Source organism: Schistocerca piceifrons, chromosome 4 (genome assembly GCF_021461385.2).
Source record: "Schistocerca piceifrons isolate TAMUIC-IGC-003096 chromosome 4, iqSchPice1.1, whole genome shotgun sequence".
Classification (NCBI taxonomy): Eukaryota; Metazoa; Arthropoda; class Insecta; order Orthoptera; family Acrididae; genus Schistocerca; species Schistocerca piceifrons.
Genome location: NC_060141.1, coordinates 434,107,697 through 434,126,529, shown reverse-complemented (window position 1 = coordinate 434,126,529; position 18,833 = coordinate 434,107,697). Strand labels below are relative to the sequence as shown.

At 43.0% G+C, this 18,833-nt stretch overlaps 1 protein-coding gene across 1 annotated transcript in view; it reads right to left on the bottom strand.

The window, feature by feature from the left end:
- LOC124795110 (F-box/WD repeat-containing protein 7) overlaps window positions 1–18,833 on the bottom strand; it is a 149,508-nt gene that overhangs the window by 101,714 nt on the left and 28,961 nt on the right. The window contains exons 4-5 of the mRNA XM_047258962.1: window positions 10,528–10,648; window positions 4,107–4,241 (exon numbers count right to left, since the gene is read on the bottom strand). Coding sequence (XP_047114918.1) covers window positions 4,107–4,241; window positions 10,528–10,648 — 256 coding nt within the window. The remainder of the gene's footprint in view (window positions 1–4,106; window positions 4,242–10,527; window positions 10,649–18,833) is intronic.

Sequence of the window (18,833 nt, the reverse complement as noted above, 5' to 3'; positions counted from 1 at the left end):
TTTTGTAAACAAGAGCAGGATTTCACAAAGCTGGTAACTGCATCAACTCCTTTCTGAATAATAAACAGATTTACCGTCACGAAGGACAGACCATCTTCAGTACCTGAAACCACAAGGCACCGTGGTGCAGCTGGCTGGAAGGGTCTTCAATCGTTAGCCTCATTCTGTTTATGTTTTGTAGACGCTGATTGTGAACCTGATTGGCTCACTGCTAGAAAATCCCCCCTGATTGCCAGTGCCTCCAATGGCACACTCCTTCCAACTGGGAGCCACCTTCACAAGGGTGTGCACCTGCCTTACGATGATTGTTCAAAACTCAGGTCACACCTCCCAAACACCTGAAAGAGAGACCAATCAGCAATTTGGGAAGGTAGCAACTCAGGCAATCATCCTTCCCTGGACTTGACATGTACCAGGGGCTATGTGTGAACACTATCTGTTGATCTGGGGCTGGGAATTACATGTTACCGAGTCAGCTGTTACATGTCAGACGTGAGCCACCCTTTTCAGGAGCACACAGGCAGGAAGAAAAAAAAGAGGAGCATCAAACGCCGAATCAGAGGATGATAGGAGAATGTGAATGAAGAAAGGAAAAAGGAACAAAAAACAGTGATGAGACTATTCTTATGTCAGCTACAGACAATGTGGAACATTCCCAAAAACACCCCAGACATGTTGCCCAGGAGAGGTGAAAAAGAATGGCAAGAAGATAGACACGCAGCACAGAAGGGAAAATATGTTGCAAAGGCTGGGGCCTTGTGGTGACCAAGTGCAAACTCGCCAAAGAGTGGCGAGCCCCCCTGGGAGGGGGGGGGGGGGGGGGGGGGGGTGTCCAGTGTGCTAACCACTAAGCCACCTCTCTATCAGACTACTTGCTTTTGTTTTTGATGAACATATATTTGGAAAAAAAGAACATGAGGATATACTAATGTGCACATAACAAGTATTTCAGGGAATTCTGCCTGGAAATAAAATGCCAAAGCTACAGATGTGGCTGAAATTAAGGCTTTTGTTGGTTATTTTGGTTGGTTTTTACAACTCTGGACATATGAACCTAAAGAATCCATGGTACACAACTGGTTCAGTTCCTGTTCAGATGCATATAGTTTGACGACATTCAAAGCACGCAAGAGAGAAAGAAAATAGATTAATTTGCACTTATTAGCAAGATATTTGAATTGTTCCAAGCAAACTGTAACAAGAACTACACAGTGTCCGACTACACCACTGTGGATGACAGTTAACTGCTTTCAGAGGGAAACTTAGTTTTCACCACGATATACCAAGCGAGCCATCGAAGTATGGTCTGAAAATTCTAATGTTCTGTGATGTCACGACATGGTACACTCTCGTTGTGGCAATATACGTTGGGAAACAGCTAGATGGACCAAATGAAGTTTCAAACTCATCGTAAGATATGATAATTCTACTGAGTGAGACAACTAATGTGACTGGCTGTAATGTAATGGCAGATAATTGATTTACTAGTTGTGGCTTACCTGAAGAGCTGCAAAAGGTGATACTTTCATTGGAACTGTTTGTAAAAATGAAGCAACTGTCTTCTGAATTTGTGAATGTGGAGTTAAAAGTGGATAATTTGGATTTCAAAAGGGCTTAAGAATTATCTCTTAAGTGCCTAAAGAAAACAAAAACATGATGCTTCTTCCATCTATGCACTTTGGTAATAAAATAGATGAAAGCACAGAAGAGAGAAAGTCTGAAACTATCACAATGTACAATTCCACAAAAACAGTAGCAGACACACTGGATGAAATGTGCACCACCTACCTCACATCAAGAAAAACACGATTCTGTTCAATATTTTTCAATAGTCTGGAATAAATGCTCAAATGATATTTACCAAGAAGACTGAGGGCAACAATATGACTAAAGAACCAAGAGTTCTGTTAATACAACCAGTTATACACAGGAAGTAGCAGTAACATCCCTACCCTAATCCAGAAAACAAAGTGGTGGAGAAGACAACACAAGAGGATGAAAAATACGGACCTTCAGCAGAAAGACCAAGGCTCAAAAACTGAAATGTGGATGATGGAAGAAACAGAAAGGAAGATGTACAGTTTGCCCAATAAGTAAAGATGTGGGAAAGTTTTGCAAGTGAAACGCACAATAAAAATTTGTATATGTCATATGATTACAATATGTAATGATAGTTTTGAGAAAAAAATATTTTTATCGCTTGGAATGAAACAATATAATGTAGAAAATGTTGAAGCTTGACAGAATTAACAGATATCTATCAACCAAACATGGCAAGAAGGAAACACTACTATTTTTTATTTGTATTTGTGGTGTTAATGTTATAAATTTATATTACCAATGCATATAAATAGACTGGCAATGGCAAAGAAAGCGTTTCTGAAGAAGAGAAATTTGTTAACATCGAGTATAGATTTAAGTGTCAGGAAGTCATTTCTGAAAGTATTTGTATGGAGCGTAGCCATGTATGGAAGTGAAACATGGACGATAAATAGTTTGGACAAGAAGAGAACAGAAGCTTTCGAAATGTGGTGCTACAGAAGAATGCTGAAGATTAGATGGGTAGATCACATAACTAATGAGAACGTGTTGAACAGAATTGTGGAGAAGAGGAGTTTGTGGCACAACTTGACAAGAAGAAGGGACTGGTTGGTAGGACATGTTCTGAGGCATCAAGGGATCACAAATTTAGCATTGGAGGGCAGTGTGGAGGGTAAAAATCGTAGAGGGAGACCAAGAGATGAATACACTAAGCAGATTCAGAAGGATGTAGGTTGCAGTGAGTACTGGGAGATGAAGAAGCTTGCACAGGATAGAGTAGCATGGAGAGCTGCATCAAACCAATCTCAGGACTGAAGACAACAACAACAACAACAACAATGCATATAGAGTGCATTAACCTGTGGAAGAGCTCAAGACTTCAATACTATAACAATTTTTTTTTCCACTACAACATTATCTAGGTTCTTAAACTCTGGGGTGTTTCCAACACCCTGTACCAGTACTAACATTGTAATAAAATGTCACAAGTCAAGGGTTAAAAGTTGTTAAAAGCTGATACAATTATGCCACCTTTCAATTCCATTAAACCTTAATGTGTCTTGTCAGGGAAAATCATTCTCCACAAAAGTTGTCTTCTTGTGCCATGTTTTCTGAAACCACTTCACATTCTTCAATCAGTGTTCTCTTGATTTAAACACACTTTTCTTTTTTTAATTTTTGCTAGTACTGATAGTCCCATCGTTTGCTAGATTCCTGTAGTGACTTGAAAGAACCTTTTTCTGAGTAGACTTTCTTTTTCTTTTACTTTAAGTAAATACTTTATTTATGTATTAGTGACTTTTCCTTGGATGCTGCCAAAATACATCACAATAAAAATGTTGTTACACTTACAAGGATGCCACAATCCATACTGCAGTGTCTAAAGAACAACATGTAATGATATCTCTAATAAGAATTCGGCACACTGCTGTGTTGGTCATGTACTTGTAAGCATAATATAATTTTTAGGGTGATGTATCTTGATAATGCTGAAGGGGGTGGATATAGCTAAAAATTTCAAATAAAGAAACTACAATGGAAACAAGTTGTTTCAAGAAATTTACAGAAGCTGGTAACTATGCATGAATACATGACTCAGTGGCCTGGAGAACACCCCAGTTGTTCTCTCGTGCTTATCTTGCACAATATCATCAGTACTAAACTGCTCAGAAATGCTTAAATACTGTTAGTTGTTTTAGAGATTCAGTTACATACACATTCTACCATTCCGTATTCAAAGTTTGTCAATTACTGTTGTGCAGCCACAATAATATCAGAAACCTTCTGAAATGAATTGCCTGAGTACAAATAACAGCTCCACCAATACGCTGCTCTTCCATACCCAGCGTACACAATACCAGTACCATCTGTATATGTGCATATTGCTACCCCATTACTTTTGTCAGCTTAGTGTAAATTACATCTGACAGAAACATAATACTACAAATTACTGATGTGCTTTACACCAACTTCCACAGATATTACTGACATAACCTTTTAACAAAGGATATTTTTAAGACATTAGTGACCTATGATTTATATTATTCTACTACAATGAGACTTACCTCCTTTGGAAGCAGTGATATAAAATCACGTTGGAATTGTGGTTCAATGACTTGCATCATGTGCCTTACTTGAGTTGGCTCACATTTCTCAATGAGTTGATCTATGGCTAAAAGACGTTCCGCATTTGACCATCGCTGCAAATACAAAGACAATCAAGAAAAATATATCATTATGTTGACTGCACAGAAAAAGATGATCCTAATATTCATGCACAGGAAAGCAGAAGAAAAAGTAAATCAAAAAGTGAAAAAACAATAGAAATATAATTAACTAGCTTAGTGCTTCGCTTGCATAGACAGTATGGTCTGCACAGATTTTTTTGTTTTTCTATAACTGAATTTATATGTTTACAAATTGCAAGAGCTTATAAAATTTTCATGTTAATTAATGTGAATGACTTCTGTCTGAAAAGCAGTTCTGAGAGCTGGAGACTAAGTTTTTCGTTAATCATACCTTCCGCATTCTTGTGTGTGTACACACAAAATATTAGTTTTCGTAATTAAAATATTAGTTTTCGTAATTCTAGCTTCAAAATTGCCTTAATAGTGACATTTTAAGAAAGCATTTCATTCCCTATTCCAAATCCTCAGGAGTGGAATTTTGAACAGTCCCTTCTTAAACAACCCTTACTGTTTAAGATCCACACCCACTCCAAAATTTCACGTTTCTGTAATTAGTGGTTTGGGCTAGGCGATGATGAATCAGTCTGGCCCTATTACATCCCTTTAGGGGCTGAATTTACAAAAACAGTGTTTTTTTCCCCATTTACAACCGAGAAGCCAAACACTATTTTCAAAGATTTAGCTTTAAAAATGCTTTCCAATGAAATATTTTCATAAAACATTTCACCCACTATTGAACCCCCAAAGGGGTTAAATTTCCAAAAATGATGAAACATGTATTTCTTACTTCTGACAGAAACCTGATACAAATTTTTATAGGTTTAGCTTCAAAACTGCCTTAATAGCAACTAATTTTCAAAAAACCTTTCATCCCCTATTTCACCCCATTAGGAACAGAATATAGAAAAAGCCCGTCTTAAACATGCCTACAGTGTAAGATCAACACCCTCCGAAAATTTCAGGTTTCTATTCTTTGTGGTTTGGGTTAGGTGGTGACAAGTTAGTGAGTGAGTGAGTGAGTGAGTGAGTCAGTCAGTCAGTCAGTCAGGACACTGACTTTTATTCATCAGAGATTACTGCAGGAGACAGGAGAGCTTAGCTGCCAGAGCAGAAGTCACAACAGACAGACAGTCAATGAAAAGTTGACAAGAAGAAGTGTCACAATCAGAAGAGATGTGGGTCATAATTAACTACAGAGAAAGAATGGCAAAACAAGAGCAGAAAAAAAGCATTTAATGAATGCAAAGATCACAGGACAGTGGGAGGTAAGAAGACTAAGAAAATTTGAGTAATGTAAAATTTCTACCATAATCTGATGTAGTTGGCTGTCTGCAGGGTTACAAACACTAGCTATTCGATTCACTATTCTTTTCCCCATAAGTCATCTGACTGGGTAAATGCAGCCTGCCACAAATTTCTCTCTTGGCACCTCCACTTTCATCTACTACATCTACATCTACATCTACATCCACACTCCGCAAGCCACCTGACAGAGTGTGGCGGAGATTACCCCGAGTACTTCTGTCGGTTCTCCCTTCTATTCCAGTCTCGTATTGTTCGTGGAAAGAAGGATTGTTCGTGGAAAGAAGGATTCCGTGTGGACCCTAATCTCTCTGATTTTATCCTCATGATCTCTTCACAAGATATACGTAGGAGGGAGCAATATACTGCTTGACTCTTTGGTGAAGGTATGTTCTCAAAACTTTAACAAAAGCCCGTAACGAGCTACTGAGCATCTCTCCTGCAGAGTCTTCCACTGGAGTTTATCTATCATCTCCGTAACACTTTCGTGATTACTAAATGATCCTGTAACGAAGCGCGCTGCTCTCCGTTGGACCTTCTCTATCTCCTCCATCAATCCCATCTGGTACGATCCCACACTGTTGAGCAGTATTCAAGCAGTAGGCGAACAAGTGTACTGTAACCTGCTTCCTTTGTTTTCGGATTGCATTTCCTTAGGATTCTTCCAATGAATCTCAGTCTGGCATCTGCTTTACCGAAGATCAACTTTATATGATCATTCCATTTTAAATCACTCCTAATGCGTACTCCCAGATAATTTATGGAATTAACTGCTTCCAGTTGCTGACATGCTAGATTGTAGCTAAATGATAAGGGATCTATCTTTCTATGTATTCGCAGCACATTACACTTGTCTACATTGAGATTCAGTTGCCATTCCCTGCAGATCATCCTGCATTTCAGTACAATTTTCCATTGTTACAACCTCTCGATACACCATAGCATCATCTGCAAAAAGCCTCAGTGAACTTCCGATGTCATGCACAAGGTCATTTACGTATATTGTGAATAGCAACAGTCTTATGACACTCCCCTGCGGCACACCTGAAATCACTCTTACTTCGGAAGACTTCTCTCCATTGAGAATGACATGCTGTGTTGCGTTATCTAGGAACTCTTCAATCCAATCACACAATTGGTCTGATAGTCCATATGCTCTTACTTTGTTCATTGAACGACTGTGGGGAACTGTATCGAACGCCTTGCGGAAGTCAAGAAACACGGCATCTACCTGTGAACCCGTGTCTATGGCCCTCTGAGTCTCATGGACGAATAGCGCGAGCTGAGTTTCACACGACCGTCTTTTTCTAAACCCATGCTGATACCTACAGAGTAGATTTCTAGTCTCCAGAAAAGCCATTATACTCGAACATAATATGTGTTCCAAAATTCTACAACTGATTGATGTTAGAGATATAGGTCTATAGTTCTGCACATCTGTTCGACGTCCCTTCTTGAAAATGGGGATGACCTGTGACCTTTTCCAATCCTTTGGAATGCTACGCTCTTCTAGAGACCTATGGTACACTGCTGCAAGAAGGGGGGCAAGTTCCTTCGCGTACTCTGTGTAAAATCGAACCGGTATCCAATCAGGTCCAGCGGCCTTTCCTCTTTTGAGCGATTTTAATGGTTTCTCTATCCTCTGTCATCTATTTCGATATCTACCATTTTGTCATCTGTGCGACAATCTAGAGAAGGAACTACAGTGCAGTCTTCCTCTGTGAAACAGCTTTGGAAAAAGACATTTAGTATTTCGGCCTTTAGTCTGTCATCCTCTGTTTCAGTACCATTTTGGTCACAGAGTGTCTGGACATTTTGTTTTGATCCACCTACCGCTTTGACATAAGACCAAAATTTCTTAGGATTTTCTGCCAAGTCAGTACATAGAACTTTACTTTCGAATTCATTGAATGCCTCTCGCATAGCCCTCCTCACACTACATTTCGCTTCGCGTAATTTTTGTTTGTCTGCAAGGCTTTGGCTATGTTTATGTTTGCTGTGAAGTTCCCTTTGCTTCCGCAGCAGTTTTCTAACTCGGTTGTTGTACCACGGTGGCTCTTTTCCATCTCTTACAATCTTGCTTGGCACATACTCATCTAACGCATATTGTACGATGGTTCTGAACTTTGTCCACTGATCCTCAACACTATCTGTACTTGAGACAAAACTTTTGTGTTGAGCCGTCAGGTACTCTGTAATCTGCTTTTTGTCACTTTTGCTAAACAGAAAAATCTCCCTACCTTTTTTCTATTTACGGCTGAAATCATCGATGTGGTAACTGCTTTATGATCGCTAATTCCCTGTTCTGCGTTAACTGTTTCAAATAGTTCGGGTCTGTTTGTCACCAGAAGGTCTAATGTGTTATCGCCACGAGTCGGTTCTCTGTTTAACTGCTGAAGGTAGTTTTCAGATAAAGCACTTAAAAAAATTTCACTGGATTCTTTGTCCCTGCCACCCGTTATGAACGTTTGAGTCTCCCAGTCTATATCCGGCAAATTAAAATCTACACCCAGAACTATAACATGGTGGGGAAATCTACTCGAAATATTTTTCAAATTATCTTTCAGGTGCTCAGCCACAACAGCTGCTGAGCCAGGGGGGGCCTATAGAGACATCCAATTACCATGTCTAAGCCTGCTTTAACCGTGACCTTGACCCAAATTATTTCACATTTCTGATCTCCATCAATTTCCTTCGATACTATTGCACTTCTTATCACTATAAACACGCCTCCCCCTTCACTGTCCAGCCTGTCTCTGTGGTATACATTCCAATCTGAGTTTAGGATTTCATTACTGTTTACGTCTGGTTTCAGCCAACTTTCTGTCCCTCTATCCTCAATTATTTTTAGGTAAGCCCATTTATTCTTAACCCTTTTGAGACTTAGGCACCATCTCGAGAGTGTTAACTTTGGCTCTAGTTGAGAAATATTGCAATGTTATCAATGACATATCATATGAACTGTGTGGCATTACATGTAAAGCACATGTCTGAATCAGCAATTGTCATGAAGAGTATTGTGAATTTGTTCATGCACCGTCATTGATTTTGTCAAATGTGCATGCTGTTTACACTCAAACACTTCATGTTTCCTCATAGAAATGAATCTGGACTTTAAAGTTTCAAAGCACCATTCAATAGAACAAATTTGCGTGCACGTAACTCACTCACTTCATATGTTTTCAGTTTCATGTATATCAGCATATTTTCCTACATTACGTAAGTCACCTACAGAGAATTGAAAGTGGCACCAACTATTCAAAAATATTTCTGTGTGTTACAAGATTACACGTTATGCTGTTAATGACTCTGATATGTAATAAAGCAGGTGTAGTCAGTTGTAGATGTGCGTAAGTACCCCAAAGCCCCCTGTGACACTGAAATAAATCTTAGGAGAGTTAGTGGTTGGTTGTGTTATGCATCAACAATCCTTAAAGGAATATTTTGTTTACAAGGTCAAGATAGCACAAACTACCTTTGTACAAATCATAATGTATTTCTCAATTTCTTTACTGAGTTTTCATTCTATGCAAACTGGTTTCTGTGACACTAGCTCCTTTTTGTTCAAAATCAGTGTTCTCTGTCCCTTAGGACACCCTTTGGACAACTATTAACTAACTTGGAATACGGAGGTTTCTTATTGTATTCCATCATCTACTTCTTGTTAATTCCCTTAAATGTTGATTCCACCCTTTACCATTCACAAGCCTGAGGAAATCCTCCACCTCACAGTGTTTATGTACAACCACTTTCTCAGTTTCTCTAAATGATATCAATAATCCAATGTTCAGTATGAACTTCCTATGTTTCTTTGTACCTAGTGGCAGCTATTGGATGAGAATGATATTACTGCTATGATTTCATCGATAAGTTACATTTCGGACACGCAAAAAAAAAAAAAAGGATACTTTCAAAACTCAAATTGAAATGAACAACAGTGTGTGGTTCCCAAGTTCGGTCAAAGATCAAGGTGACATCAAATTCAAAATTAAAGGCATACAAGTTTTGCCTATGTTTATTCAAAACTGGGTCCATTTAATATACTGGATTACTCACCATATGTTTTCAATTTCTTTACACCCTCATAGAAGACTTCTTTAGGAACTGTCTTAAACTGATCCGTAAAAGATTTCTGAATCCGCTCCATTAAGTAGAATATTCGACTCTTCATGTTACTTCCAGTTTTGGGAGGAGAAATAACCCAGAAGTAACAGATATGGTAAATAAGGTAGATAGTACAACACTGAGAATCACTTTTCAGCAAGGAACTGGTTATTATTACTGTTTGATGAGTGAGAATGTTGTGCAACTGGAAGAAGTCTTGAGAGCCAAAAGTATTGCTGGACTCATTTGAATCAAGCTAGCAAGCATTTCAACACTTTCATATGGAATAAGTTATTTACTGTTCTACCTGGAAGCACAAATTTTTGTAAACAATTCCACTGCTATCTCAAAACACAACCAATATTGTCTTCATTCTTTGCTTTTGAAAGGGTAGTAGTTCCCCCCCCCCCCCACCCCTTCACTATTTCATATGTTTCACTCACTCACTTTGAGCTGCAATGTGTACAGAATGAAAATTCAGCTTGGCATCAAAATATAACTACTATGCTGCCTGTTCATCTCTAGATACTGAGGAGGAGGAGGAGGAGGAGGGGGGGAGGAGGGGGAGGGGGAAGGTAGGAGTGGACCACACCAGACAGATTATCAACAAAGGCTAACCTAATATCTCTCAACATGGTCTTTCTGTAAAGTTTCAAGCTATTTATTTCAACAACAATCCAATAAACTGGGTTAATGGAAAAGTTGCAAAGAATCTTTACAAGTACTTTTGAACCATACAGAGTAGACAGCCACAATGTGAGCACTTGCCTCACTACAACTTTTACAAAAATGGCCCTTTCCCACATCTTCAATATAGCCTAAGTTTTCATCAATGTATTAAATTAGTTATTCATATGATGATCATTAGTTTCTACAGCTGCTGAATACTTACTTGAAACTGATATAACCAGTCAGTCATCTCTGGAGGAGGATTATCTTTTGAAGGAATAACACTTCTTTGAAGTTTTACTTTTTCTAACGTAACTGAGCCCTCAGGATATTTCTTCTTTGAGCTGAAATTATTAAATTTCATTTGAGCTACATACAGTTACTGTCTTTTTGGCATATAAACATAAAAATAAACATAAAAAGCATGGAAAATCCCATCACAGATCATAAGAGTAATGGCTATTTCAGAAATAATTATGTACACAGTGTGAACAGGACAAAAGCAGTGATGGTGCCCTGGGAAAAACAACTAGGTGATTTTTTTTTTTTTTAAAAAAATGTACAAGAACAAAGTGTAGCTGTGGAACTTCTCTTTCCTAAAATACCCAAATGATCTTACGAGATACTGTAATTTACCATGAGATGAGCCTTTAAACCACTAATACCTACCTTGGATAACATCCAGAACAGTAAAATATATTGCAATGTGATAGTTTAGGTACTCTAAAAACTGCCACCGCAGCTCAAAATCTGCAATGACATTTATTCCTCATTTTTTGGTTGAGTCCTCATGACTACTGCAATGAATTGTGGGATGAAACAATAGCTCCAACTGTAATTGCACTATGACAACTTTGTCCTGGTTTACTTTGATGGTGTCCTTATGAATATGAGGAAACAATCAAGAGCTGACTATGTCAAATTATTCTATGCTTTTGCCATCTCATGCTGTGACTGACCACCTTGTATCCTAGGAATGCTTCAAAATGTATCAGGTTCTCCTAAGTAGGCACCTGGTTGAAACACACACACACACACACACACACACACACACACACACACACACACACACACACACACACACACTTTTCTCCACACTGTACGCCACCCCTGCTATTTTCTCCACACTAAGTATCCCATGATTACCATGATTACATCCGTGCTTAACCAAACTATTAATAAAAGGTAGTTGACCCACTACTATTTTCTTAGGAAATGTATAGCTCAACGGATAAAGTTGAGATGTTGTACGAGTTCACACTGTAGGGTCTCATCGCAAACATATCTTGCATATACTGACAAACATGTTGGTTCATGCTTGTCAGATTCCAACGCTTTGGCTTTCAAATTCTCCATGTAAAAGATGGTTGGTTGGGTTTTGGGGTTTGATGGGGACTAAACATTGAGGTCATCAGTCCCCTGTTCCAAACAGACATACATGTAAAAGGCCTATACAGTAAAAGCGTAACCTCGGCACCCAGAGGGAGGGAACACCAAGGGACACAAAGCTAAAATGAACACCGCAATAACACAAAATAGAGGACACTTGATAGGAGCAGAGCAAATAGTTGACTAGAGTAAAACAGACTACAGTGGTTGATGGATCAGGTAAAAGGTCAACCACTCAACTACAAACGAAGAACCTCCAGCTGGAAAGCATTGATAGAGGTACCAACACAACTTGTTACCATAAAAGACACTATTTTGGTATCCACGTCACAATTAAAAGTCGCTGGAGTGGGTGTAGCCTGGGAAATCATGCGAGAGCGCCCACACTAGAGTGAGTGATAAAACCCAGTTGCATGGATAAAACGTAAAACTGAGTCAGCTATAGAGGCATTGTCACCTAGAATTAAAGGAAGTGCAGCTGATAAATTAAAGGACTGCCGCAAGGGGGCTAAAAGGGGGCAGTCCATCAGAAGATGGACCACTGTCAGCCCTGCATCACAGAGACACTTGGGCGGGTTCTCACAGTGAAGAAGATAGCTTTGGGTCAACCACATATGTCAATTCGGAGGCAGCAGAGAACAACTGAGTCCCTACGCGTGCTCCTCAAGGATAAGTTCCATACGGACCATTCAGAGATCCAGACATCGCGGACCTTGCGATGTAGGGCTGACCGGAGGTCTCTTTCGACGAAACTAAGCTCCAGGGGTGGCGAAGTGGTGGCCTGCTTGGCCAACCGATCAACACGTTCATTTTCTGGAATGCCCCGGCTCCACACAAACGTCGCTGAATGACCACACTCGGTGAGAGCAAAAACAGTATCTTGAATACCGCGCAGCAAAGGGTCCCGAGAAAAACACTGTTCGAGTGCTTGCAATCCACTCAGGGAGTCACTGCATATGACAAATGACTCGCCAGGGCAGAAGGAAAGGTGAGCGAGTGCACGATAAAGAGCAACCAGCTCCGCAGTGAAAACACTGCTCCCACAAGGCAGGGAATGCTGCTCAATGTAGTTGCCTTGGATGAAAGCAAACCCAGTGCGTCCATCGACCACAGAACCATTTGTGTTGACTACATCTGCATTGCGAAACGAGGCAAGAAGAGCCATGAATTGTTGACGAAGACTGGCAGGTGGAACGGAGGACTTGGAATTGCAGGAAAAATCCATGCAAAGCCGCAAGTGAGGGAGGGACCAAGGAGGGGTAGAAGAAGAGGGCTGGAAGGATGGAGGAAGGGGATAGGACTCTAGTGACGAGAGAAGGGAACAAACGTGGACCGCGGTTGGGAGACCCGAACTGGGCCACCGTCTTGGGGAGGGGAGTGCAGAAGACTGAAAAAGGAGCCTGCGGTTTGGGTGGTCGGGCAAGGCATGGACGCGGACGATGTATGACGCAAGCAACTGTTGCCAGCGGAATCGTAGGGGAGGAATTCCAACTTCTGCAAGAAGGCTAGTCACCGGACTAGTGCGGAAGGCACCTGTCGCCAGTCTGATGCCACAATGGAGAACCGGGTCGAGGATCTGCAACATTGAGGGTGCTGCCGAGTCGTACACCACGGTCCTGTAGTCGAGACGGGATTGGACTAAGGCCTTATAGAGCTGTAGGAGGGTTGTTCGTGCAGCCCCCCAAATGGTGTGGCTAAGGCAACGAAGGATGATGAGGTGCCTCCAGCACTGTTGTTTAAGCTCGTGAAGATGAGGTGTCCAAGTGAGCTGAGCATCAAACAGCATGCCAAGGAAGCGAAGCGTCTCCTCATTACAAAGGAGTTCATTGGGAAGATAGAGCTCTGGATGGAGGTGGACCGTTCGACGACGACAGAAATGCATCACTCGGGTCTTAGAGGCTGAGAACTGAAAACAATGGTTGGATGCCCAAAAACGTGCCTTACAGATAGCTCCCTGCAGCCACCGTTCAGCGACACTGATGCTTGGGGAACTGTAACAAAGACAAAAGTCATCGGCATACAGAGAGGAACAGACTGATGAGCCCACCGCAGCCGCAAGACCATTAACCACCACCAAAAAGAGGGGAACACTGAGAACCAAGCCCAGCGGGACACCGTTCTCCTGAATATGAGCAGAGCTAAAATATGTGCCAACTCTAACCCGAAAGGAGCGATTGGAGAGAAAATTCCATAGAAAAATCGGAAGTGGACCCCATAAGCCCCATTCATGCACCGTAGCAAGGATATGATGGCGCCAGGTGGTATCGTACGCCTTCCGAAGATCAAAGAAAACAGCAACTAGATGTTCTCGCCGAGTTAAAGCTGTATGAATAGCCAACTCTAGCGAGACTAAATTGTCGATCGCTGAGCGGCCCTGACGGAAGCCCCCCTGTTGCTGGGCCAGGAGGCCCTGTAAAAGATGGAACAATGGAAAGTGGCGGATGGAATAATAATAATAATAATAATATGAAAAGGACAGGAAGATACTCACCATATAGAGGAGAAGCTGAGTCACAGACATGCACATTGAAAAGATTTACACTTATGGTCATAAGGCTTTCTTCTGAAATAAAAAACACACGCATTCACACAAGCACAGCTCACACACAACTGCTATCTATAGCTGCTGTGACCGGACAGCAGCTGCACTTGACAGGAGCAGCAATCTGGCATGGGTGATGGGGGTAAGGAAGAGGCATGGGGGAGGAGGGGTGGGACTACTGGGCAGAACTGGGGGAAGGTGTAGTACTGCTTGTGAAAGTATGCAGGGACATGATGGGGACACAGTAGTGCTGCTGGGTGCAGACAGGAGATTTGTGGGGATGGGGGTGGAGGAACAGAAAAGTAGAGAAGGGAGAAAGACTGTGGGTATATTGGTGGAATAGAAGGCCATGTAGTGCTGAAGTGGGAGCAGGGAAGGTGACTCGTAAGCAGAGGACAGGGAATAGCCAAGACTGATGCCAGGATATATTGCTTGGAGAGTTCCCATCTGTGCAATTCAGAAAAGCTGGCACTGATAGGAAGGAACCAGATGGCACACGCTGTGAAGCAATAACTGAAATCCAGAATGAGATTTTCACTCTGCAGCTGAGTGTGCGCTGATATGAAACTTCCTGGCAGATTAAAACTGTGTGCCGGACTGAGACTCGAACTCAGGACCTTTGCCTTTCGCGGGCAAGTGCTCTACCATCTGAGCTACCCAAGCATGACTCATGCCCCATCCTCACAGCTTTACTTCTGCCAGTACCTCGTCTCCTACCTTCCAAACTTTACAGAAGCTCTCCTGCGAACCTTGCAGAACTAGCACTCCTGAAAGAAAGGATATTGCAGAGACATGGCTTAGCCACAGCACGTTTCAAAGCAGAAATATTGCACGTTAGCTATAAATGAAATGAGGCATTACAATCTCTCTTGTTGGTTGGTTGGTTGATTTAATGATTAAAGGGACCAAACTATGAGGTCATCAGTCCCTCCTACCTGAAGCAGTGAAGTTAGCAAAACAACACACCAAAGAAGGGCCTAGTGCACAAAAACTAAGGATAAAAAACTCCAAGGTCTACCGAAAGTCAACAGACCCTAGAGAAAGGAACAAGGAAGAAGAAAAGGGGGAAAAAGAAGAAAAGTGCGCAAGATGCCCCACCCAAGGAGCAGCCGGAGGCGCCTAAAGACAGAAAGTGTGATGAGGGACTAACCCCTTGCCAATTACTAGAGCTCCCCACCCAACAATACCCAGGAAAGACTAGCGACATGGACATGGCGAGTGGATTGGTTGGTTGGATGGTTTAAAAGGGGGGGGAGGGAGGGGGTAGGCGACCAAACTGCTAGGTCATTGGTCCCTCGTTCTGATTAAAATAATTCCACAAGGGTGGGAGTAAAATAATTGAGACATACAAATCACAGCTGGAAGAAAGGAGAAAACCACAAGAATGACAGAACAGCAACAAACACTAAAATGGACAAAATTAGACAAGAACGCCACAGAGAGACGCAAGAAACAAGTAGGAGACATCAAAACAAGATATCAGATTACCATGGCTGCTTGACCATGAGAATAAAAAGGAGAGGCTAGCCACTCTGCAATACATTAAAACATCAATCCTAAAAGCACTAGGGTGGAGGACACAGAGGGACAAAGGACACGCGCTAAAACTTACATCAAATGATCAAACCCACCCTCACGAATAAAACTAAAGCTGCTATTGAGGCATTGTCACAAAACACCGAAGGTAGGGTGCTGGGAAAGTTAAAAGTCCGCCAGAGAGCGGCTAAAAGTGGGCAGTCCAGCAAGAGGTGGACGACCGTCATTTGTGAGCCACAGCAACACCAAGGTGGGTCCTTCCGATGGAGGAGGTAACAATGGGTTAGCCACGTATGGCCAATGCAGAGCCGGCAGAGGACAACTGATTCCCTCTGAAGGACCGCATGGAAGACTTCCACACATTTGTAGTCTCTTTAATGACACGCAGTTTGTTGTGCGCACTGTTTTGCCATTCCATCTTCCAAAGCCGAAAAACCCTGTGGTGTAAGACAAAATGCAGGTCCGTTTCGGAGATACTCATCTCCAGAAGTGGTTTCCGCACAGCGAGTTTGGCCGGCCTGTCAGCAAGTTCGTTGCCTGGGATTCTGATGTGTCCTGGGGTCCACACAAACACCATTGAACGATGGGACCATTACAGGGCGTAGATGGACTCCTGAGCGGACGGTACCAAATGATGGGAGGATAGCACTGGTCGATAGCCTGTAGGTTGCTCAAGGAGTCAGTACATAGGAGAAATGACACGCTAGGGCACGGGCGGACGCGCTCAGGAACACGAGATATGGCCACCAGCTCTGCAGTGAAAACACTGCAGGCATCTGGCAAGGAGTGCTGTTCAATATGTCCTCCATGAACATATGAAAAGCCTATGTGACCATCAGCCATCGACCGATCTATGTAAACCACTTCATGGGCCCAGAACATGTTGAGAATGGAGAGGAAGTGATAGTGGAGTGCCACAGGGTTTACAGAGTACTTAGGGCCATGCAAAAGGTCCAGAAGAAACTGCGACCTAGGTGTACACCATGAAGGTGTACGTGAATGGACCTCGAAGAGAGATGGTAACCGGAAGGACTCCAGTTCAGACAGAAGGGACCGGACACGAACTGCAATCGTAAGCCCTGACCAGGGCCACCGATGAGGGAGACGAACTGCCGTGGTTGGGAAAAGGAGACTAATTCGGATGCGCATGAGAACTACAAATGTGTGCAACGCAACTGGCGAGCAGTTGTGCACGCCTAACTTTCAATGGAGGGACTCTGGCCTCCATCAGGACACTGGTCACTGGACTTGTTCTACAAGCTCCTGTCACTAGGCGAACACCATAGTGGTGCACTGGGTCAAGTAAACGCAACGCTTAGGGCACCGCTGAACCGTAAACCAGACTCCCATAGTCAAGGCTGGACTGAACAAAGGCTCTGTAGAGCTGCAGCAGCGTACAGCAATCTGCGCCCCAGTTGCTGTTGCTCAGGCAGCGGAGGGCATTGAGGTGCTCCAGCACTTCCACTTAAGCTGATGAAGGGGAGGTAGCCAAGTCAATAGGGCATCGAAAACCAGTCCCATGAATCAATATGTCTCCACTACAGTGAGTGGATCATCATTAAGGTAAAGTTCTGGCTGGATGAATGTTGCAATGCCGACAGAAATGCATGACACACAACTTCGCGGCTGAAAACTGGAAGCCGTGGGCTAGAGCCCATGACTGCGCCTTGTTAATGGCTCCCTGTAGGTGAAGCTCAGCAACACCAGTACTGGAGGAGCAGTACGAAATGCAGAAGTCATCCGCATACAGAGAAGGTGAGACTGATGGTCCTACAACTGCTGTTAGACCGTTAATAGCCACTAAAAATAGCCCTACAGAGCCCTGCAGAACGCCATTCTCCTGAGTAAAAATCTGGAGCAGGCTCCGAAGACCCCACTCATACAATGTGGCAAGGATATGATGTCGCCAGATCATGTCGTATGCTTTACGTTAAGTCAAAAAAGATGGCAACCAGATCTTGGCATCTGGAAAAGGCTGTTCGAATGGCAGACTCGAGGGACACAAGATCATCAGCGGTGGAGCGACCCTGGCAGAAGCCACCCTGACATGGAGCCAGCAGGCCACGTGACTCCAGGACCCAACCCAACCCAACCCAACCCAACCTCATCCAACCACCGGCACACCATACATTCCAGCAGCTTACAAAGGAAGTTGGTGAGGCTGATGGGCTGGTAGATATCCACATCAAGCGGGTTTTGACTGAGTTTGAGCACCAGAATGATGGCGCTCTCCCGCCATTGTGATGGAAAGATGCAATCGCACCAGATCCAGTTGAAGATGACAAGGAGATGTTCCTTGTAGTCAGACGAGAGATGTTTAGTCATCTGACAGTGGATTTGATCCAGCCCAGGAGCTGTGTCGAAGAAATGTGCTAGGGCGTTGAGGAGCTCCCACTCTGTGTTATAGGATTCACTGTGGTGTGTAGTGAACGAGAGGATGTTCCTTTTCATCCGCCATTTGAGGGTGTGAGGGTGCAAAAGACTGGGGGGGGGGGGGGGGGTAGTTCTCCGATGCAGAGGCTCAAGCATAGTGCTCAGCAAAGTGTTCGGCAATCGCTTTTGCATCGGTAGATAACACGCCATTGATGTTAATACCAGGGAAACCTGTTGGGGTCTGGTGCCCACAAAGACGTCTTATCTTCGTCCAGACTTGGGAAGGTGACGTAGAGGGCAGGGGTCTGCATTGCTGGGAACCAGGTTTCCTGGAGAGCAATGCAGAAAGCAGGTGTCAAGCTTAAGCTCCACTTCATCCTCAGACACAGAGTATGTAGGTAGTGATGGTGGGGTGCCACCACAGTGCCTAGGTTCTTGGGGGTCTTTGTCTTTTTAGGTTTCTCTCGCTGCTCCTTAGGTTCGTCCGGCTGGGAGGGTTTCACTGATTCAGTCTCAGGAGCAGGAGCATGACTACGACCAGCTACCTGTGGTTGCTTCAGCCACTGGCAGGTGTCAGCTTTGCCTCTGGTAGGAACCTGGGAAGGGAGTGACCCAAGGATCTGTTCCTGGCAAGAGGAGCTGAAGAAGACTTATGCTTATCCAGATGGGAAGTGGATACTGACATCCCT